General features: G+C 38.3%; 1 protein-coding gene across 1 annotated transcript; it reads left to right on the top strand.

The window, feature by feature from the left end:
- The first annotated feature begins 743 nt into the window (after positions 1–743).
- On the top strand, positions 744–21,377 carry calb2a (calbindin 2a). Its single transcript, XM_077518056.1, has 11 exons — positions 744–1,071; positions 7,949–8,025; positions 8,111–8,200; positions 11,302–11,382; positions 12,921–12,977; positions 15,112–15,189; positions 16,615–16,670; positions 16,783–16,822; positions 16,929–16,982; positions 19,767–19,838; positions 20,905–21,377. The coding sequence occupies exons 1-11, from the start codon at positions 981–983 to the stop codon at positions 21,019–21,021; spliced, it is 813 nt and encodes a 270-aa protein (XP_077374182.1). The 5' UTR covers positions 744–980; the 3' UTR covers positions 21,022–21,377.
- Positions 21,378–24,574: the final 3,197 nt, after the last annotated feature.

The raw sequence follows: 24,574 nt of genomic DNA, 5'->3' as shown, positions 1-24,574 counted from the left end.
ATAGATAGATAGACAGATAGATAGATAGATAGATAGATAGATAGATAGATAGATAGATAGATAGATAGATAGATAGATAGATAGATAGATAGATAGATAGATAGATAGATAGATAGATAGATAGATAGATAGATAGATAGATAGATAGATAGATAGATAGATAGATAGATATTCACCCCAATAATGTAATGATGGGATCCTATTTAAGGGCAAACTCAAAGACTACAGGAAGAGAAAAAAATATAGCGAGCAGACCTCATTAATGAATCAGATTTTTCTACTTCACAAATATGTGTGTTAAGTATAGCCTATGATATTCAAAAGGCATGTCTTTCACAGGTTCTAGCCAATAAAAAGAAAAGACTTCTTAGGACACATGCCCTATGGTTCGTCACGGCTTTATTATTTTCTTTGAGTAGAATGAGCAGTAAATTTATATAAATAGCCTATAATGTATGTATAAGCATTGCTTTCTTCATCCGTTCTCATATATGGCTTTACTGTACAGCACACTAAATGAAAAATGCTTCTTTTCTTTTTTTTTCTTTTCTTTTTTTTTCCTTTCCCAGAATTTACATTTATTATGTGGGCTAATCACTGCTGGCTGGAGGCAATGTGGGAAATGTGATTAGTGTGTGAGCTCTAATTAATGTCTGTGAAGCCTCGCACACATTGGCAAAGCCCTGGCAGGCACTTCGATGTGCTGACGCTTACGCGCGCGCGCGCACATACGCGGGCACGCGCAGACACAGCAGCAGGAAAACACAAGAGACACGCTTGGAGCGCACGCTCAGAGAACGACTGATGAGATACTGTATAGGTGCGCAATGCGCCCCTAGCGGTCAGAACGGAGTTAAAAAGCAGCGAGAGAGCGGCGGCGCGCCACTGTGAGTCTTGACGCTTCTTGACGCTTGAGTTTGACAAGAGCCGCAGAAAAGTTAGCAGAGGACTCCAGACGTGCAGCATCCGCGCGCAGCATCATGGCCAACAAAGCACAGCCTCCTCACCTGCACCTGGCCGAAGTCACCGCGTCCCAGTTCCTCGACATCTGGAAACATTTTGATGCCGATGGTGAGGCCGTTTTCGTCCAATTCAGTTGTGTTGTTTTGGATTTGGTGTCAACTGCTGATGATTTAAGCGCTGTTAAAGACAACGACGTGTTTTGCAGCTGGGGAAAGTGTTTCACAATTATGTGTGGAATATATTGTCTTCATTAACTGGTTAAAGCGTAGGCCTATGTTCATTGCTTTTTTTTTTTTTTTTTTTTTTTAACACATAATTTGTTTCAGATAAACAATGTTCATGTGCAGGGGATGCTAATGATAAGCCTACATGATCGACTGCATAAACGAATCACTGCATAAAATCTCACAAAAAGCAATAGGCTTTTCAACAACAGTTGTTAAATTTGATTTGTTTAATTGAAAATAATAGTTTAGCATTAAAGTTCTTTTGAAAGTTGATTAGATTGGATTCCTTTTCCATTCATAAACATACTAGGTGACATTTTGTCAATAAGTGCAGTGTCAGGTGACATCTTTATGCAGTTAAAAAAAAAACTCCTTACTATAGGTTTTATTGATCCAGTTTCTGTCATCATGGAATTATCAATGTCGTAATTCTTCCATAGTACCCCCACTGCCCCTCCCTCTTCTTCGTGTGTGTGTGCGTTTTTTGTGATCAACGCTGGATATCACTTGTACTGCAGGGGGCAAACATAAGCAACAAACTACTCACACCTGCATTCACAGCTAGACACTTGTGATTCTTCAGTTATCTTCATAAAGGTTTTTGAAAGTAAAGAAAAACCCATATGCACCCAAATTGCTGCCTATTTTGTCAAAAGAACATTAAAATACTGTTAAGAGCCAGCAGGCTGGGTGATTGTCCAGTTAACACATTCACTGCCATTGACGGCTATAGACGTCAAAGATTTATTTTAACTGGGCTGGCAGGGAATGAGTTAATAGCTTCTATTTGACTAAAGCAGGTTTAAGGTTTTGCTTATTTTTGAACCAGTCAACATCCTCACATGCTGATGTCAATTTCATGTACACTCCCTGGGTAAAAAATCCTGAAGTTTGTTTTGATGATGACTCATGTGCTGGACGTTATTCCACAGAGAAGTGAAAGTGGAATGATGAGCTTCTGCTTGGAGTTTATGGATATCAGCATTACCACAATTTTGGTTTTGGAGTCCTATTTTTTTTTCTTTTTACATATTGTAGTTTGCAACAAGCTACTTTGCTAATCAAATGTAGGGAGTGCATCAACACATTTGGCTGCCGTGTGTGATTTCTTCCCTCATTACTGGGAGTGTCTTCTTGCTGAGCAGAAAGAAAGGAGAGCTAATTTGTTTGCTGAGATTGAGCAAACATCACAGAGTTTGTAGCTAAAAATACATAGGAGGATGCATCCAGAGATGATGAAACCACTTATATTCCCCTGTTGGCGCAGGATCAAATCTCTTCTGGATTGCGCCTGCGTCTTGCAGCTCCTCTGTGTGCTGCGTCCTTCTCATCTTTCTCTGCTGTCCCGGTCAGGTCTTTTTAATTCATTCTGTTCAAAGCTTTAAAAAAAAAAAAAAAAACACCTGCACTTCCTCCTGCTAATTATAGTGCCTTTGCTGTCAACATTTTTTGTTAAGCTGACTATGAAATCTTGAATATTAATCAAAATCACTCACATGCCGAGAACAAACATTTAAAATTGCTGGACTGCAAGTTCCTTTGAATGCAATATGCTCTTTACATAGCTCTTACAATGCTCTTTACAATATGCATTTCTTTTCTCTTTTTTTGGGGGAGGGGGGGGGGGCACTGCTCACTGATTGGAGAGTATTACAATAAGACACTCAAGCAAAAGTAAGGTGTCTTACAAGACACTCTTGGGATGTGTGTTTGGCAAACCTTTCGCCTTGTTGGCTGATGCAGACTTTAAATATTTTGATGTGCAGAACACAAATGTCGCATTTATGTGAGAGGATTTCCGTTCCTGTGCCCTGCGATTGGCTAGCAACCAGTCCAGGGTGTCCCCCGCCTACTGCCCAAAGCCAGCGGAGATAGGCGCCAGCACCCCCCGTGACCCTTGTGAGGAATAAACGGTCAAGAAAATGGATGGATGGATGGATGGATGGATGGATGGATGGATGGATGGATGGATGGATGGATGGATGGATTTCCGTTCCATATAATTGACAGTGCTTTATACTGTTACCCAACCAGGGGTGTGCGTACATTACATGGGGTATGTGAAAACATTTAATAATCTATTTCTTCTGTGATTGGCTGGCAACCAGTTCAGGGTGTACCCAGCCTACTGCCCGTAGCCAGCTGGGATAGGCTCCAGCACCCCCCGTGACCCTTGTGTGGAGCAAGCGGTTAAGAAAATGGATGGATGGATCTATTTACAAGATCAATAATGTGACTCAGCAGCACCAAGTTTCTTGCATACATGAAGTTATGCCTCCAATAATAATAATAATAATAATAATAATAATAATAATAATAATAATAATAATAATAATAATAATAATAATAATAATAATAATCTCCTTCTTGGTACGTGGAGAACAGGAACTGAACTCCTCCTCCAAAAAGGGAAAAAGTATGTTTCTAAATTTATAATTTAATAAAAAGACATGATTCCATGATTGAGTAATATTTGAAATAATAAAAAATGAGTCAAATAATTTAATATTGAAGGTCACTAAAAACATGTAAATACATCATTTAAAGTTAAACTAAAAAGTCAAAACAACCGTGACAGCATCATCTGTTGTGGAGATGAGGCCATTTTGCAGTCGACTGAAAATGACATCACAGTTCCTCTGGGCTCAGATTTGACCAATCACGGCTCACTTGTTTCCTGAAGCTGACCCGCGATTGATTGTTAGCTGAGCGCATATGTGCTTTGCCAGGCCTTCACTGAAGCCACCTTTCCTTGCTACCCTTTTATGGGCATTGCTGCCTTCATATTCAGTAAGTGAAAAACAAATTTGATTGTATTGAGATTGCTTGACAATGTTTCTTGTAAGGTATAATCAGGTTATCCTGTTACATGAATATAAATATATTGGATTATGGTGAAGTTGTAAAAACAAATTACAAACAAATGGGACAACATTATAATTGTGCTCTCTAACACCAAAATGGACCGGAACCCTAATTCATTTATTTCATTTCAAATTACTCAAAATTCCCTCAATGTTGTTCGACGGTGTATTAGGGCCACGTATAAATATATAATTTTTTAAGGGTGGCGGCAATATTCTGAGAAAAAACTCACAAATTGCCACTTTATAAAGTTGCAAGTTTGCCGCTTCATAAAGTGACAAATTTGTAAGAAAAAAAAAAAATGCAATTTTGCGAGTTTAAAAAGTGGCAAATTTGCTCAGAAACTTACGAGAAACACACGTAGCGTACTAGAATGAATCCGTATCCATCCTGTCTTTACATTTTAAAAACAGTGTCCCATTAACCACCAACAAATCCTCACGTTAGACTATAGCTACACTACGTGTATTTGGCGTAAGTTTCTTAGTTTTTTTTTTCTTGCAAGTTTTCCACTTTGTTATTTTTCTATAACACCACAAATCACATCATTATAATACATGTTGCCAAGTACAATTGTACAATAATTTGTCGACTATAAGTCGACTTTCAGATGCTCGTTGAGTGTGACGTGGAATTCATAATAGTTTCAAACTTTGCTTGCCACTGGAGGGCGCAACATGCCGCATGGAAGTCTGATAGATCTAAAAATTATTTGACGTCAACCATTAATGCATTATCTGCCAGTCTTTTTTCAACTGCATATATTAGATGAAGTCTTTAATGCTCAATATAAATGAGAAGTGTATGTCGTGAAAGTCACTGAAAAGAGAGCTCAGCATAGTTTGCACCAGCTGACAGTCTAATTAGCACGCACCATGTTGTACAGTGCAGCTCTGAGATAAACCAGAAAGGCTTTAATGTAAGTTTAGGAAATGTATTTTGTTTAATTAATATAGACTTAAAAAAAATGCATATACAGTGATACATGGCTCTATTTTTCTTTCAATTGAACAGATGACGGCTCCTTGGGGAAATGCATTCATAGTCATTTTTTTATTGACATTCCATACTACTTTCCTTGTATTTAATCACAATGTACTTGCTTTAATTGTCGATGAGATCATTTCTCCCCAGAGAGCTAAATGTCAGTCAGACCTACAGGAGAGAAGTTTCATAGCAGGGAGGCTGTCCTACTTATGGAAGTAGCAGGAGCAAGCATTTATGAATTGTGATAACATCGCTAAGGAGCACATACAGTGCATGTCCCCATACACACGCAAACACACAAACGCATGCACACAATGTCTGTATATAGAACAAAGCCCCTAAATGACAGTAGAATGGAGGAGGAGGAGATGAGAGAGCGTGATGATGAGTTTGAGGAAGAGGAGTGGAAGTAGATGGCATAATAATATTTGTTAATGTTAAATGAGGCAGTGCTGCCTTGCCTTTCAGGGCTTTAGAGAAGCAGCTAGTCAAATCGCTTGGCGCCATCTTGTACAGTCATTTGATGCGTTTGGTAAAAGATGTTGGCACAAAAGGAGCACCATTATTTGCTTTTTGAATGACTGTTTTCCTGGGAGCAGCACACAAACATAATGTAATGCACGCATGCTCGCTGATTGACTGAGAGTGTATTGTGGCTTATGCCCAAATTCAGCAATAGACAACAGCTGCCCTGTGGCCCAACAGAAAAAGTAGTCGAAAATGGTTTGATGGATGGATTAATGACAACAATCATGATGGACAATGTCTGATTCACTGAAAAGTAAAGGCAATTATGAAGTACTTGGGCTCTTATAAGCATTTCGACTTCAACTTCACCCCATGGCCGTCCACTTGTTGATGATTTCATCCATATCTCTGGAATAAGAGAAGCCACCTATGGATCAAAACTTTCAAAATTCTAGAAGCTTATTTTCCATAAATAGCTTCACAGTATGTGCAGTCATCACTTTGCATTATGATGTTTAATAGGTTAATCTAATGAGCCAGAAGGGGAGGAAGAGTGTGACTGGTAAAAGGCTCGTGTTTGACTCTATAAGAGGCTCACTTGAGACTTAATAGGCACTCTGGACTTATCCATGCAGAAGAGGCATCTGCGTGACTGGAAAACTGTTGTCATGCAAAACATACATTTATTAAAAAAAATTAGGATTTTGCCTTTAAACGTGACTCTAATGGGTTTGTGATAAAATAGTCAAAATTTGATTGAAGTGAAAACTTTAATGACTTTCACTGCTACTAATTTGTAATAATAGACTGGCTCAAGCATTAAGTGTTTGGACAATTGTCTCATATGATTAATTGTGGTCCATCTTGATGGAAGCCCGGAATCTGGGACTTATCTTCAATATGAAGTCACCAATGTAACACAGTTGTGCTTTGTGCACTTATTAATCAAAATCAGATTATTCCCCTGTCCCGTATAGTTTGAAGAAGTGACCCATGCCTTATTACTTCCAGACCAGACTTAAAGCTGCTCTTTGTAACAATTTTCCACAAAATAGCTGTATAATAGCCTTTTTATTTGACAATTTATGTCTGAAAGATCTTTTAATTAGTAGATTAACATCTTAACTGTTCACAATGGGTCCTCTTCCAAGCCTCTGGCCAATAGTTTTCAGATTGGACTCCAGGTTCAAATTTCCCTGCCTCTGTATGTGGATGTGACGTAATGTGCGGGTGTATGCCGTTTCATTTTGCGTCTACAGGTAGCAGTAGTGATTCAAAATTCAAAATTTTCCACATTCAGTAGCTTTCATGCAATGCGCTTTATTCAAGTATTGGAAACAAGTACAATAATAATAATAATAATAATAATAATAATAATTAATAATTATTATTATTATTATTATCCATCCATCCATTTTCTTGACCGCTTATTCCTCACAAGGGTCGCGGGGGCTGCTGGCGCCTATCTCAGCTGGCTCTGGGCAGTAGGCGGGGGACACCCTGGACTGGTTGCCAACCAATCGCAGGGCACACAGAGACGAACAACCATCCACACTCACACGCACACCTAGGGACAATTCGGAGCGCCCAATTAACCTGCCATGCATGTCTTTGGAATGTGGGAGGAGACCGGAGTACCCGGAGAAGACCCACGCGGGCACGGGGAGAACATGCAAACTCCACCCAGGAAGGTCCGAGCCTGGACTCGAACCGGAGACCTCAGAACTGGGAAGCGGACGTGCTAACCACTCGACTACCGTGCCGCCATTATTATTATTATTATTATTATTATTACAGAAGAGTATAATAATAATAATAATAATATTTATTATTATTATTATTATTATTATTATTATTATTATTATAACAAGTATAGTAATAATAATCATCATCATCATCATCATAATTATTATTACCATATTTTTTTCTAATACTCGAATAAAATGTAATTGTAGTAGTAGCAGTAGTACTGATTACCCTGAAAATTAATGTGGTCTAATTGGAATGGCAGAGATTCCTACATGGTAAATGACAGAGTATTGTGAACCCCTTTGTATAATACCAACATTATTATTATTATTATTATTATTATTATTATTATCATTTTTCCTAATACTTGAGTAAAGTATGATAGTAGTAGTAGTAGTAGTAGTAGTAGGCTATTACTGTTTATTATTACAACAGGAATAATAATAATAATAATAATAATAATAATATTGTGCTTGAAGTGCTTTACAAAAGGTTCACATGGTTGTATGGTTATATTTTCAAGTCAAGTACATTTGATTCCCCTGAAAATTAATGTGGTTTAATTGGAATGGCAGAGATTCCTAAATGGTAAATGACCATGAACCCCTTTAAGTTAAAGTTGGAAGACTCCATTTTGTTTGCATTTCAGCCAACTGTGTCTCTTTCTGTCCCTTGTCTTTCTCTACAAGGCAATGGTTATATCGAAGGGAAGGAGTTGGAGAATTTCTTCCGGGAGTTGGAATCCGCCCGGAGAGGAGCAGGCGTGGTGAGTCAAATAGACGTTCAACACATTCCATGCATGTGCTTACATTTGATTTTTACTTAATTAGAGTATTATGTTATGCTTGTAGGACCCTTCAAACCCAACATTCAGAGAAAAAATGAAGGACTTCATGCAGAAGTTTGACAAGAACAAAGATGGAAGAATTGAGATGTCAGAGGTAAGACACAGACAGGGTGGATCCTTGTCATTATGCATAGAACTTTTCACCGAAAAATGAAACTGGCATGTACAGTTGGGACATTAAATGATCCAGAAGATCATTTTTAGACCATTCTCATGTGTGACCAACAGCAAGTAAGCGTCTTTTATTAAAGACCCGCTAATTAACTTTTCAACCTTCAATTACAGCTAGATTAATGAAACCTTTGTCATGGCCTGAGGGGGTCTGTATTATTTATACTGGTACTAAGCAACTTTGAAGTGGATGGTGTGAACTCTGACACACACACACACACATACACACAAAAAAAACTCCAAATGCGCAGACTGATTTAGGGCTTTTCCCAGTCGTTCCTTGTCAAACATCTACCGTGATTACTGTTGTCATGGAGGAGCTGCAAAACAACCCAAGAAACAAAGATTTTTGTCTGTGGAGACAAAAATAAAAATGAAAAAGGAGCCTACCTGGATAAAAGCACAGTACAGGATTGGCCCCGGTTTCACTCGCTGGCGTGCACTCAAAGACGAGTGCACGCCAACAATGCTGCCTTAGTGGGGATCAGCTCTCTCTCTTCTTTTTTTTTTGCTGGACGAGTAGGTAGCCTTCTATGCTCAAATCAATATAATTATACTAATGTTAGCTATTTGTAATTTGTGTGTTAGTAACAAATAGCCATCAGGTTGGTAGTACACCATTCCACACTGATCCCATCAGCCACGCAACACTCAAAAGTACTGTAACGAACGAGGGTGTGTTGTCTTCTTTACGTGAATGCATCGCCGGAATGGAAGGGGCGAGCACAGCCGTTTGTGATGACAATAAAGAAGTAAAATCAACGTCTGCTGTTAACATACTGTACTTGAAAAATGTTGAAAAAATGTAGAAAATTAGATTAATAACCTTCCAACTTCAGGCTACCGGTAGGTGAGGATTTCAAAACACTATGCGCTGGTCCTCATGGGAAATGTCAAGTCAAGTCAAATCAAGTCAAGTCAAGTCAAGTCAAGTCATCTTTATGATAAATGTGGTCTTCATTCAAGGCAAACACTACCGCTTTTGTCCATATGGTGCCACCATAATGAAAACTGAAAAGTCATTGGTGTTCCTTGAAGAATTGGTTTATTTGATCATTTCATAGATTCAAATTTGTCTTTACATTATGGGAGATTATCACCAATTTCTGGATAGAATACACCCGTACCGGCATTAGATAACAAGCATCTGTGGCATGGATAATTGATTTGATTGGCTCGAGAGTTTCTTGAGCTTCGTGATGGAAGCAGCTGGCTTGGCCCGAGATAGGGAGACGACACTTTGACTCTTGCAGCTGTTGTTATGATGAATGAAATTGTCTCTGAGGATATTAACATTCTGTCAACTTGGTAATTTTGGCCTGGGTCACGGGGAAACGTGTGAAAACTCAAAACAAAACACAAAAGTGAAATCTGCGGGTGGCATACAGCAGGAGGGCTGCAGCATCTCCTCTCTTTGGAAAGTAAAAACCTTGTGGTGGTGGAGGTGGAAGTCATTCTCATCCCCACAAACATGTCCCCACAAACATGTAGTGTTAGCGTATGGCACAATTGTGACGGAAAAAAAAAAATCAAAAATGAAAAAAAACAAAACAAGCACAGCTCAACTCCAGCTCAGCCTTCAAGAAAACTGAAAAAAAAAATGAAGCGTTTATTTGCGTCCACATATTAACATGCGCACCATGCACGAGCTTGACACAGAGGCTGTCGTTTCGCTTTAGGCCAGAAGTGGCAGTCATGAGTAATAAAGTGACAAATTCCGCAATTCTCCTTCAAGCTGTTTAATGACACCCCGATTGGAGTGTCAAATTTCCAGCGTTTGATCAAAGATGCAGTAAGTAGGGTTATTTTAACACTGTCAGGATAAAAACTAGTGTTGTTCCGATACCGATACTGGTATCGGCAGAGGTGCCGATACTGCATTAAAACCGTGGTATCGGTATCGGTGACTACTCACAAGTAACATGCCGATACCATTAATACCAACGCTAATAAAGGATTTTGGATGCAGCATCTGCATGTTCACTGCATGTCAATCTAAGATATCCTATTGGCCCTTGAATGCTCTGAACCAATGGCAGGACAGCTTTTTCATGTTGAGGAAAAAAAACAACCTTAAGTATCAGTATGGTATCGGCCGATACTGGAAAGCTGGGTATCGGTATCGGAACAACACTAATAAAAACTTACACTGTCAGAGTAAATTTCTTTGAGTGTGTTGGGGTGGATGTTGGGTGTAACTTGAGTAGTATTACCTTGAGTGCCTAATTGACCACACCCTCATTTCCGGTGAAGGAGAAACATTCCAATTTTCCAGGGTGCTGTCGACAGGAGCCGTTTTAACATTTCTTGATCTGGGGAATGTTTCTGAGATGCTAAAAAGATGGAGATGTTATTGATTCTGTATGGTTGTTAAAATTCAGGTTCAAGTCCAATATACCAGCTAGGTTTCTAACATGATTATTATGTTTAAACGAGAGACTCAATTTCAGTCTTATCTGAAGAAAACTGTTTTACATTCAGTTCATTGGCAGCTATGCCCACCCAGTGTTTGAAACTGTAGTAATGTCAAAGGAATTGCTCAGGTCTAGCGGAACTAAGACTGAGACTTTACCTGTATCTGTGTTCTGGCAAATATCAACTCATCATTTAACAAATAACTCAGTTCTTTCTGAATAGATGTCGACACAATTCAGGAAGTGGTACATTCATGTGCTTCAAGGGTATACATTTAGATTTATAATATTATTCTTAGTTTAATTATTTCAATATTCACTCATGTGGAGACCCCAGAACATGCTACTAAACTGTTAATCAAAGTGAAGAGATGTCATTCAAAAGCACCCATTTTGTATCGCAACAATTTTGTGATAATGCCTTTAAGAAAGTTTAGACATGCAAAAATTTGAATTAAAAAGATCTACCTTGGGCTTCCGCAGGTCATGGTATATTATTTATGTAGGACTTTACAACTTTACAGTCATAAAGTTTTACAGCCGCCATTGAAGTCGACTGTGCTATCATTTTTCTCATCTCTCCCATTTCTCTTTCATTCTATCTCTGTAGCTGGCCCAGATTCTTCCCACTGAAGAGAACTTCTTGCTCTGCTTCAGACAATTTGTCAGTTCCAGTGCTGAGTTCATGGCGGTAAGCACATTTGTGTTATTTATTAGAATTTTTCTTTTACTTATATCTTCTTATGCTGTCCCTTCTCAACAAGACTTGGCTTTTGCTATTAAAACAATGTAACAGGCTTGACATGCACTGCAAGTTAATTGTGTCAACTACAAATTAATAGTAACTGTACAATAAGCAACATCTCAATGAAAATTACTATTTAAGTGGGCATTTGCCCAGAAATGAAGCGACTGTGCAATCATAAGTGTTAATAATAAGCTTTTCAGCTTTCACAAAAAGTCATCATTTAATGCAGCCCCTAAAATGTGAAGTTGCTTTACAATTTTTGCCTCACAATAAATCATCAGATTATGTTCTGAGCTGCCTGGAACGCATAATGAAGAGATTTGGCTAATCAGCTTTTGACATTTATATAAACAGAAGAAAAAGGGTTCTATCTCGGTTGACTGCTTATTGTCGAGGCTTGAGACAGGGCTATCAAGCACAGCAAGCAAATCCCAACAACCCACTTCCTGTCAGGTTTCAGGTTCAAACATGTAAAGAAGTAAACGCAAATTTTGGTGGATGAACCATGTGACTGTTAAATCTCCATCACAAGCTCAATGCAAAACAGTTGTGGCCTAAAACATTATTAGCATGGCAATAACTTTCTTTAACAGTCTTTCTAGGGTGGTGGGGCAAAAATACTTTAATACAGTCGTTTCAGGAAATAATTATTTATAGCAAATGTATTTAATAAATCTATTTAATAATCCAAAATTTGGTAAAAGACCTTTGGTGCTGTGTGCAGTATGAATAATGAATGATTGTCGAAATAACACAAAGCTGTACTCGGAGCGTTGAAAGCTAAATGGAATATGAAATAATTATTCCACCAAATCCCTGCTGAAGATAAGAATATGGCAGATTTCCTGTTAGATTTGCAGCGATAAAAGAATGTATCCAATTATGAACCAATCGCATGCAGGGGAAAATGTGTCCTTGTCTCCAGTGTCATTCAGAGAAAATGATGAAATGAGAGAAGGAGGGCAAAAGAAAGGAGAATGCCTGGAGGATACAAAGGACGGGCGGCTGCAAACAGTCGCAGAGGAAACTTAATGAAATGTCGATGCTGGGAAGCTGAGTTGGAGAACATAAAACAAGAAAGGAGGATTAATCGGTCTTTGTTGAAGGGTGTGTAGAGAAGGAAGTGAGCAAAGAGATTTTAAAGGGTTAGAATGAGAAAGCAGGACCTTCTATTTTCAGGGTCATGTATAATGGATAACACCACTGCTAGCGCCTCTCTGCAGAGCCAAGCAAACGAGAAGGGGAGGAGGGGAGATGAGAATGGGGGACGACCATCCATCTTTGACAAGGAGTCCTTCTTTGGACATGGACAGCTGCTAGATTAAAACATTCATTAAAAGGACCTTTTTTTTTCTTGCTCGCATCGGTCTGTCCCTTGCTGCCTTTGTCTGTGTATTCGGGTTTGAATGGGAAAGAGTTCAAACTTGGAAACAAAATATAAGTCAATATATTTTTTTACATTTTTCCCATTTCTTTTTCAGGCATGGCGTCGATATGATACAGACCGCAGTGGCTACATTGAAGCCAACGAATTGAAGGTTAGAATTTGATTTGAACAAAATTACCAATCAAGCAACAGCACGTTAAATGGTGGAAATGGCGTTAGCAATTACAAAAACACATTTAAGTCTTGAATTGTAATTTTTGATTTTGTCTTTTCTCCTCCCCCTCATCCGCTCAATCTTCTGAGCACAAATTGTAATAACCGATCCCACTTTTTCATCATATACTTATTGCTGGTGTCAGGCAGAATCTTTTTTGACATCTTTTAACATTGCATCGTCAAATTTGTAAGTCATTTTCAACATTTGGTCAATAATTTGTAAAAAAAAAGGAACATGTTGACTGACCAATAGTATATATTTGTGAAAAAAATATTACATTTACAAATTGTGATATAAGGGGGATTTCGCCTGATGCCTGTGATATTCAAACCATTGTTCATCTGTTTTGTGTATCAACTCTGAGTTCTGATTTGTATGCATTTGTAATGGTTACTGTTTTACTAGTTGTAAACTGGTGCACACCAATAAAAAGAGTGGAAAGTATGTTGCAGATTCAATCTCTGACATTTATTTGTGTTAGCAGACTCATTACCCTTGTAGTTTGTCATCAGATGGTGGTGCTTATCCAGTCGGGATCTGAGCCTCTGAGGGCTGTTTCAGTGTATACATGAGGTTTACATATTATGCACACACACATGCATGCGCACACGCACACACATTAATTTGCATCTTTAGAAAAGCTCTACAGTATATAAAACACATTTATTAGTATCAAATGTAATTTTCAGTATATGACACAGGCCGCTTAAAAATGGTCAGCGGGCCACAAATGTCCCCCGGGCCATAGTTTGGATACCATTGCCTTAGGCGGTTATAAACCTATGAGCACAATTGCACAGTAACAATGAATTAATTTCTCTGAATTCTTTCAAACAAGCATGAAAGCATGAAAGGTTTTCTACCATACATTTTCACAAGAATAGCATATTTTGCAGATGTTGCACATTTTCTTTAAATGGGTTTTTTTTGGAACTCACTCAAGACATTAAAAGATGTAATTCAGTCTGATAACATCACCTTTCAAAAAGTCCAACTGTCTTTTGAATATTCCTAAAGGCATTATCTCACATTTCGATCTCACTGGAAACGACAGAATGAAAGAAGATGCAATTAAGAAGCGCAAGCTAAGAAAGCTGAAAGCTGACTGGTTGTGATGTCATATACACACCAATGTAATGCAAACTTATGAGCACAACTTTATGTATAAATTGTTGCATGCACTGCACAAAATTGTGCTTCAGCATTTAATTCATGTAATCTTAACCTTGTTTACGGTGAACACAGCCAGCACGCGCCATTAGGGGAAGTTTTATTGAATGCTCGGGATGCATTTTGTTGGTGACCTTGCTCAACAGCACCTCAGCGGTAAAATGCAGGAGGGATACAGGAAGGGTTGCTCCGTCACTTAGCCATTGCCCTATGTTGGGCATTTCCCAAATTTTACATTATATTTGCAGTAAAAAATAACCACATTTTGAGATTCATGCATGTCGATACATCTCTTTTGATAAACAGAAACATTATGAGTGAAGCGAAGATATTCTTTTCGTGTTTCTTTTTCAGGTAAAGTTTCCAGAATAAAAGCAATCTGCATCGTTTCTACCATCCATCAAAACATTTCCTTAAATTTTGTTAAGCAAAGTAAACAGGGTCACCTCGTGGTTACGTAACGTGTGTTTGTTGTTATGGGATCACATTTCCAATGTGCAAGGTGCAAAGGAGGTGTGGGTCCTTCACTGCTTTTAGAAAAAAAAATGTAAATGAGCTTAGAGGCATCAGATGTGAAACTGGCTTTGGCAGTAACGCAAAAAACATGTACAGTCTACTTTAGTTTTGTTTAACTTTTTTCCCTTAAATCTCTATGTAGATTTAAACTGTATTCCTTTTTATTTTTATTTATTTCATGTTTATGTTTTTCCCTATCCATCATCATCCATCACTTCAAAACTCTTAAAACACAAAGTATCAACAGTAAAAATGTCTTTAATGTGTTATAAACCATACACTATGAGAAAATATCATCTCAAGACCAATTTTATCCTAATGATTCATGTGCACTGATTATGCGTTAATGAAATATTTCATTTTGTGTGTGTGTGTTGCTCAGGGTTTTCTCTCGGACCTCTTGAAGAAGGCTAACAGACATTATGATGAGCAGAAGCTTAACGAGTACACACAGACCATAGTAAGGCTTTTTTCCACGTGTGGATGCTCTCACAAGCAAACATTTATATTTATTTTACGCAGATTATATGTTTGTGTATTAAACGTAGCTATTAAACACAATTTGTAAAAGACATGAGGTAGAGGATTGCCACGATATGTGGAGTGTGGATGTGGTGGATGGACCCAATTGCAGATAAACACGGCAGGGAGACAAACAGGAAGTGCAATATAAGGAACTTTATTTTCAATGAAAAAATGACTGGATAGGACGTGAGAAGACTGGGGACCAAGTCTTGACTGGGAAAGGGGAAGCTGGTTGACATGACAGGACGGAACGTGAGCAGACTGGTCGCCATGACTGGGCAGGACGTGGAACACTTGGCTGGGATGTGGAACACTTGGCTGTGACTTGGAAGACGTGTCTTGGACATGAGAGAGGCGTGGCTTGGATGTGAGAGAAACGAGACTTGACTTGACTTTACCTGACCTGACCTGACCTGACTTGACTTGACTTGACTTGACTTGACTTGACTTGAAACAACACCAACACAGCACGCCACAACAAGACCAGACAATGCTCCCACACCACGTGAACAAACACCACTGACTAAATACACCCACACTAACGAGACACTAACAAGACACACCTGGGAAACACATTAGGCTAAGGGGCTGATTGGTCACACATACTGGGAAGAGAAGACCCACGCAGGTGGACAAGGTTAACGCTAACGAGACAAGGAAGACAAACCAGACAAAAGACATCATGAACACCCAAAATACAACAAAAACCCAAACCCACCGAAGCAAAACATGACAAGTATAAAATATAAATAGGTTGTTGATATAGAGTTTAATGTATTCTGATTATAATTAGACAACAATTAACAAACATAAAAAGTCAAGTGTGAGGAAAGGTGATGTTTTGTGTACATTTTACTCCGGGGACCTCCATTTTGTGCCTGAGTGGTCTGGGCAGCTTGTGTCCTGCAGGTTGTGTGTTTACAACCCAGATGTGCTCACATCTGCTACTTCTTGGAGGCCCAGAGGTGACGTGACCTGATTTTGGCCAAGCAGGTTGCTGATCACACATGGCTTCACTTCATCACTTTAGTGCAAATCTTCTTGAAGGAAATGCAGAGTGTGGCATTTGAAAAGCAGTGTAAGAACTATTGAAGATGTTTTTCAGCTTGATTTAAATACTATATGATGACTATTTGTAAATATGGAGATCAGTTTAATCTAAACTCTAAAGGAACTACAGCAGTAGGTTGTCCCTTTATTGACCTTCTGTGCAAAGTTGTAGCCCCAATTTGAAAAGTTGGACTTAACGGCATCCATTGTTCTATTGCTCAACATTATATCATACTGACTGCATTAGCTTATGAATAAGCTGACTTTCTCATCAGCCTCTGCCTCTTCCCGTCTCTGCTTGGCTTTGTAGCTCAGGATGTTTGATCTCAATGGAGATGGAAAACTGGGCCTTTCAGAGATGGCAAGGTAATGTGCAATTTTGCTTCCCTCAGGTAATATTTAGGATGAAACCCATTGTCTGCATCTTGATATAAATGAAAACTATTTTGTCCGCTGATTCAATTTACCACTCTCCTAGACTTCTACCTGTTCAGGAGAATTTCCTGCTCAAATTCCAGGTACGGTTCAGCAAATAACAAATAGAAAATGGTTTCTTATGTATATTGATTATTCAGATCATTTTGACCTTGAAGTGAAAGTAGAATCATCTTTTTATTTTTAAAGGGTGTCAAGCTGACCAGTGAGCAGTTCAATGCAATCTTCACATACTACGACAAGGTAGGTTGTGAAATAAAATGTACTGTATTTTCCGCACTATAAGGCGCACCTAAAAGTCTTCAATTTTTTCAAAAGCTGACCATATATAATCCAGTGCGCTTTATATATGGATCAATATTGAGCCGCAACAGGTCTCGCTGTCAAGACGCTATCAGTGACGATGCACGATCGGTGACGCGCATCAGCAGAACATCCCGCCATCTTGGTTCGCTAGCTAATACTAATACTTTACCTCAGAGAAAATAATAAAACAGCTGTTTATTCATTTTGGGAGTGAATGGAGTTGTCAGAAAGCGGGTTTGCAATCTATTAATAAAGTTTGACTGACCTATCTGACTGTTTTGTTGACATTCCCTTTAGCGCAGCACCATCTAATGGATGCATAACGTAACCCCAGCCTCTATACTGTAGCCCCTTATATATGGAAAAAGTTTTAAAATATGTCATTCATTGAAGTTGCGCCTTATAATGAGGTGCGCCTTATAGTGCGGAAAATACGGTAATTTTATTGCACAGTATTTCTGGATCAGGACATGAGAAGAATAAAAAGCTAATAGGGGTTGAACTGATTAGTTTACAAGTTGACTTGATTACACTGGATCGGTAATCACATGCTTTTGGCACCTCATCTTCCCATCAATCAGATTTTTTTCCAGGCTCCCACTATGCTCCTCATTGGGAGCATGGCTCGAGCCTGGACTTTTTCCGCCCCTTCCACTGCCTGCATCTTCCTTTCTTATCTAAGTTCTCGGAGCACTGTAAAGTGAGTACCGACACCGTTGCCCTCTATTGGTCATTGTTTTTGTTTTGTTTTTTTCCCCATGTTTCTTTGATGGGTTGTGCCTGTTAAATTTAATTTTTGTTGCTTTGTACTTGTGCAAAGACAGCAAGGGTCCTTTCATTGATGCATTCAATGAGGACTTTCAACTCACCTGTTCTATAATACTCTGTAGAACAGCGAAATACCAACAAACTGAATCAGACTGAATATATCTGCATGGGGCAGAGAGTACCAAAATAAGATTTGCAGCTCATCCTAAAATCTTCATACTAACTAGGGGTATCAAGGGACTGGAGATGAGGAAAAAGGGCAGAAGTGCAACTTGAAGGTCCACCTATGTCAAAAATTGCACCAACCACAACTGTGTGCTAATATTATTAAAGAATATAAGTTGTGTGAGCAAGGTTCAAAATAAGCGGTTTAGCCTCAGAAGCTATACACTAAATAGCAACATTCAGAATCAAAAGATTTTTAAGTTTTCCCAATAACACTAGAAATACAGTCACTGGCACAGCATTGCACCACTTCTGTGTTTGAGTGCAATTGAGCAAAGCAATACATAATAGGGTCACCTATACAACTACATTCTTCATGTACAAAATAAATTCCAAGCTCTCTTTTGTGGGAAAGTGGTGACAGTTCAATTTAAAATGAGCCTAGTATAAAAATGAACCTGTCCGTGTGAAACAAAAGATCAACTTAATGTCCACTAAATCTAACGTCATCAATCTGAAGTTGTTATCCAACATCGTCTGGTTGTGCTGGCATGCCAGAATCAAGATGGAGTGTGAATCGATGACTGTGTGCGCGTGTTGGGGCGCAAATGGTCTGTAATTAGTGTCATCATCCTGATGTGAGTGCTGCTTGAGGAGCACAGACTGCTGCTGCCTCTGGTTCTGTGTCTGGTCAGTTAAACTTGAACAAAGCTCACAGAAAGAGTCCCAGATAAGTCTCAAGTGGCACGCAATGATGGTCGAGTGCTTCACACGTTGTTTTGATTCCTCGCAACTCTGCTTGACCAGATGTCTGTGTCCTCAAAGCCAAGTACAAAGTTCTCTTTTTTTTCCAAGATGTGGTACATTGCAGTTAAGAAACTCCAAACATCATCTCCGTAAAGTAAAACTCAACTCAACTCAACTTTATTTATATAGCGCTTTCAAACAGCCTGAGCTGTCACAAAGCGCTTTACAGAAAGACAAAAAACCAAACATAACATTAACACCAAGCCGGCCCACACCTGCTCTGCGCCTCTCACCGTGGGCAACTCCAGAGTGGAAGAGAGTCCAACCCCTCTCGAGAGGATTGGTACCAGAACCCAAGCTTTGTGTGGAGGAGAGTGCAACCAGATATAGTCAGAACGTTTTGGCCTGGTCACAGAGGTGACATTCCATGTCCCCAGAGATAGCTTCAGTAGCTGGGGGTTAGACCGCCAAGGTTCCCACCTTTGGCTGCCTCCAGCTAACTGCTCACCCGACTCCTTTGGCCCCTCTCATAGCTGGTGAGCCCATGGGAAGTTGTAAGAAATCATTCATGGAATTTATCCAAACAGCAGTTTATATATATAAACATTAGTATTGTTTCAATACCATTTTTTGGCCCCCGATACCGATTATGATACCCAGCTTTGCAGTATCGGCCGATACCGATACCATACGGATACCTAGGTTTTTTTTGTTTTGTTTTTTTCCTCAAAATGAAAAAGCTGTCCTGCCATTGGCTCAGACCATTCAAGGGCCAATAGGATATTTTAGATGGGCATGCAGTGAGCATGTCACATAGCAAGACACAAGATGCTGCATCCAAAATCCTATATTAGCTTTGGAATTAATGGTATCGGTATGTTACTTGTGAGTACTCACCGATACCGATGCCATTGTTTTAATGCAGTATCGGCACCTCTGCCGATACCAGTATCGATATCGGAACAACACTAATAGACATGCATTTGAAAATATACGTAAGAGAAGGATTAAAGCAGCACATATTCTGTTACCTTGTTTCAGGATGGCAATGGCTACATTGACGAGCAGGAGTTGGATGCCCTGCTACGAGACCTTTGCCTGACAAACAAGACGGTGAGTCAAGAGCTTTGGAAAAGCCCACAGGTGGCAGGGTGAGGGTTGCAAGTGTTTGCGAAAGTAGCGCAGGGTTTGTTGAAGGTCACAAACTTTGTTAAACGTTCACTGAACTAAACGTTTAGCATTTAAGTTCAGTTTTAATGGTTATGTGACGAGAAAAAATATTAAAACATTTGGCGAACGTCTGGTGTTTTTTGAACTTTTAGCGAGCGTTGTAACCTTGAATGAACCCTGATGAGAAAACCTTGTGTAAAAAAAATAAAAAATAAAAAATCCGTAATATCTTGAAGTCATATTCTTTATTTGGGGACCTTTGGCAGATATGAGATTAAAATCAATTAATTACATTAATTAATTACAAATCATGTAATTAATTAGATTTTTTTTTTTTTTTTTTTATTGCCTGTAGTTAAAACAAGAATGGGGACAAATAGTTTTAAAATTCAGCCTAAAACAATATTAAGGTCTAACCAGACTGTTTTTCACTATTTTTGTCATTGTTCACTAAGAATTGTTTTGTAACATTATTTATACTGCATGTTTGTCGATAAATAAATTTTACATTAATTCAGGCTATTTTTGTTACCAGTAATAACTACAACTGTTCTTAATCAAGGCATGTTCATTTTATTATTGTGAGCAAGTTTAAAATGATGGATTTTTGTTATATCATCCTTTCTAAAACCGGACATTTTCCTGGACTAATTAAAAAAAGGGGGTGCAAATTGAGAGTATAGGAATTTCTCCAGCAACCAGTACATTACTTGTTCCAACAGTGTGTGTTCAGGTACCTGTATCTTTTGACAGACCAGCAAAGAAACAAATACAAACAAATTATCACAAAGAAAACTTCCGCCTCACACATTCTCATTTATAAGTGTTGCAATAATAGCTATGTAAGATGAAAATAAAGAGGATGCCACATTAAAAGATTCTTTAAAAATGTTTTGTGTCATTTTGTGCACACAGTAACTTGACTAATGTCTTAATTTGGTGACAGGAAATGTACTTTCTAACCTGAATCAATCATACATGACCTATCATACCACCTCTTGTCCTCCAGGAGGCAGACTTGAAGAATCTGACAAGCTACAAGCAGAGCATCATGAGCCTGTCTGATGGAGGGAAGCTGTACCGCGGAGAGCTTGAAATCGTCCTCTGCAGGGAGCCAATTCAGTGATTTCTGATCCTGTCTTGTTGTATATGATTATGTCTGCTTTGCCTGCCCCGCTCCCCCACTAACACCCCCTTCCTGCTGCCTGGCAACAAAACACCAGGTGCATGTGCCGGAACTTCCCATCTCTCTCCTAATGTTACTTCCGAATGAATGACAAGTACACCATTGGCACAACATGGCTTCAACCCTGCTTTTCTGCAACCTGATCTCTCAACTCAAAGCCGATCTTTTATTAACTATCGAACAACCCCTAAGATTCTATTTGAAGTCCTGCGATGCCATGATATTGTTTGAATCGCAATGTTTCTTTTTGGCCGATACTGTTAATTGAAAATCTCAATAAAACATCTCAATACTAATTCATTTTTAATTCTGTTGGTCTACACACACTCACACAAATTCTTACAGTCAGTGGTGGTTTATATCCTCCTTCGTTTGTCTTATTTATTATTTCCAATAGTGAGAGAGATTCGGCCACCTATGTTCAACTTTTTATTGCACAAAAATATTGGAGCTGTAGCTAACTTTCCCAGGAGCAGTTGGGCAATTTATAGACAAACTTAAAACAGGGTAAGCTCACCATGTTTTTGAGTAATACCAATGGCTAAACCCATTTTACGCATATTTTCGTTATTTATTTATTTTAACGCACCCCTCTCATGTTCTTGGTTTTACCCATCGACGCCCTTGACAACGAAAATGCTTTTCTTCGACCATTTTCGGATATCTTCAGCAATGACGTCACACCGGGGAGTTGCGAGTGTGCAAAATATCAATTATTTTTTCACGCTTTATTTTTGGACAATGTTTAATTACATCACCCTTTTTTGGCATTTTATGAAATTACGTACTTCCAAGTTGTTTTTTAAATGGCTTACACAGCCACATTGAGAGTTCCACCTCTATTGTTTTTGTTGTGGATTCTCCAAAAACCTAACCATTACTTGAGGAAGAAGGTACTTTATATCTCAATTGGCAACAGATGTACATACAGAAATACAATACAGGTGCATTTCTGCTCCCTCGTTGATCAGTTGTCTGTCTCACAAGCGCCCTCTGCTGTCTGGATGTTGCAACATTACACCAATAAAAGGCAAATAAACATTGGCTTTTTGCCGTTATCATTACATCATCCTGCTAACTAATAGTTGATTTGTGTCAAAATTAACCAATACAATAAAATACAGATAGATTAACATGAATTAAATGAAGCATGACATTTGATTTCTTTGAAATTTTCATAAAACCTCAATCAAAATTATCAAAGTTTAGCTGTTAAAAAAAACACTTCTTGGCTTAGATGATAATCTTCAGATGGTAGGACGTTGCATCAAATTTCTAGTAAATCCTGTGTAATTGAGTTGACATGCTTTTAACGTCTAAATTATACAGCAGGCGTACAAAGCTCCCATTTCGCAGTGGAGCTGAGGCAAACCCACATCAATTAATCAGAAACATTTAAATCTTTATGTGACATACAGATGCACAAGAAAAATGTCCATCATTGGAAAAGTGATAAGAATTGGGGAGCCGCTATGAATTATGTACTTTGTTCGTGACAATGTGTCATAATCAGATAAACCTAAATACCAAATTACATTGTAATTCATACCAACTGCTAAATTTTATTAAATAGCATACTTAAATACACATAAAAACAATACTAACAATATTTGCTCACCAATATTCATTGGTAAACCTGCATGACATAATACAGTGATGCCTTTACATTTTCTCAAATCGACATGAATCACATGATTGTGTTTACAAAGGTGACAGGAAGAATACAACGTAGTTTTGTGAATAGGAGCAAACACTGCAAATATAACCACAGCATCACTTTATGCATCATTAATTGTCAATTGACAATCATGACTCAACAATAGTGCTGACTAAACAAGATGACAAATCCATGGAATATGTTGACATAAATTACGTAATGTCAGATTTTGTTACAGATTAGTTACAAATACACACACCGAGTAAACTTACCAATTTGCTTTCCACAACGGTTATTTGGTAGACTTGATGCTAGTGTATTTAATTAGAAGTATGCCAACTCCAGCCCTTTGGTCATTGTGGTTGGTGGTGTCATGTGTGGCTATGAGTCTCTTCATATTATTATGGGAAAATAAGAACAATACATCACCTCTGTGTTTACTTGTAAATCTAATTAACTTTTTCCAGAGCTAAATCGAGATATCTGCTGTTTCCAAGCAGAGTTTTAGATTTAGAATTTATGGATGAAGAATGTAGCCAAAGATCTGCATACTTCCAATCAGATGTTCTGTTAATCCTTATCCCCGTCCCTGCATCACAGCTTCAAATGGGCCTTCTGAAAAAGGAAGGGGAGAAATGCAAAATGTTAATCCCAACGCATTGTACTGTGTTTCTAAAAATACATTTTTTTAATGAAATGTCATAATGATTATTTCACTTTGTCAAATAAGCCTTGACATGTCTAATGTAGTGCACTGTAGTTAATTTTCACCACTTCCAAGCTTGCGATTTGCTCGATCACATTAACACATTCATTGCCAGACCAGCAAAAAAAATGCATCATTTGACGTATTTTTCCGTCAATGGCAGCGCATGAGTTAAATACATACTATTATCTGTTTTGATGTGATCAATAAGCCTTTCCTCAGCAAAAACAAAAACTAAAATCCTCAAATGGCAGGTTTAAATTTGTTTTCCTGGCACAATGCCTGGTTGTTGCTGCACTCTTGCTTATGCAATCCACTTCAGGTTGTTTTGGCTGTTTTATATTATTTCTCTTGCAGCCTTCACATGCAATCTATAAGGCAGTTTATATTTGTAGTAAGTGTTACTCTCACACCCATTTCAGGATATAATGTATGCTTATGTTTGGGGGCCTTTGGGCATTAATATTTATTTAAAAAAAACTATTTATTTTTAATTAAATGAGAATTAGTATGCATTTCCCCCCAGGTGTCTTAAAAGGTCTCTGATATTCTTCTGCCAAAATAAACAATGAACAAAGAATTACAGTACACTTAAAAGTACCTAATTTGTGCACACCTGGAGGAAAGAAATACTCAAGGATTTGCCCAAGTAGACAACCAAGCAAAACTTAATAAAAAAAAAAAAAAAAAAAAAAAAGCAGACCATAATCACGTATTTTCTTGTTTTGCTAAATGTGAACTTGACAGATTGGCAAGGCACTTGAAACAGGGCTCGTTGCTCCGCCAGTATTATTCCAGTGGACACCGGCTCAACTTTGCTACTTTGCAAAAACATTCTCATCAAGGACTTGTTTTTCCCGTCTGCCCTGCTCGTCTTTGCTATAGTGCCCATCTGGCTGGAGACTTTTGTCTGCACTTTTCAAATGCAGCTGCAATGGGGTTTGGATTGGAAAACAATGGCTACTTCTGAACATTTTTAATGTTTGTTTCTTTTTCAACTTTAAATAAATAAACAAACAAATAAACAAACAAATAAATAAATAAATAAATAAATACATGAATAAATACATAAATACATAAATACATAAATACATAAAGTTAAATTAAATTAAATTAAATTAAATGCTGAA

Source organism: Festucalex cinctus, chromosome 3, assembly GCF_051991245.1.
Source record: "Festucalex cinctus isolate MCC-2025b chromosome 3, RoL_Fcin_1.0, whole genome shotgun sequence".
NCBI classification, from domain to species: Eukaryota; Metazoa; Chordata; class Actinopteri; order Syngnathiformes; family Syngnathidae; genus Festucalex; species Festucalex cinctus.
The sequence above is the reverse complement of the archived record's forward strand: the minus strand, read 5'-3'. Positions and strand labels throughout refer to the sequence as shown.

Excerpts from the sequence above, each read along its gene's own strand:
- calb2a (XM_077518056.1), top strand. The coding sequence starts at position 981 with ATGGCCAACAAAGCACAGCCTCCTCACCTGCACCTGGCCGAAGTCACC. Across the intron at positions 12,978-15,111 it reads TTGAAGCCAACGAATTGAAG|GGTTTTCTCTCGGACCTCTT; the intron begins GTTAGAATTTGA and ends TGTGTTGCTCAG. Across the intron at positions 16,671-16,782 it reads GGCCTTTCAGAGATGGCAAG|ACTTCTACCTGTTCAGGAGA; the intron begins GTAATGTGCAAT and ends CCACTCTCCTAG.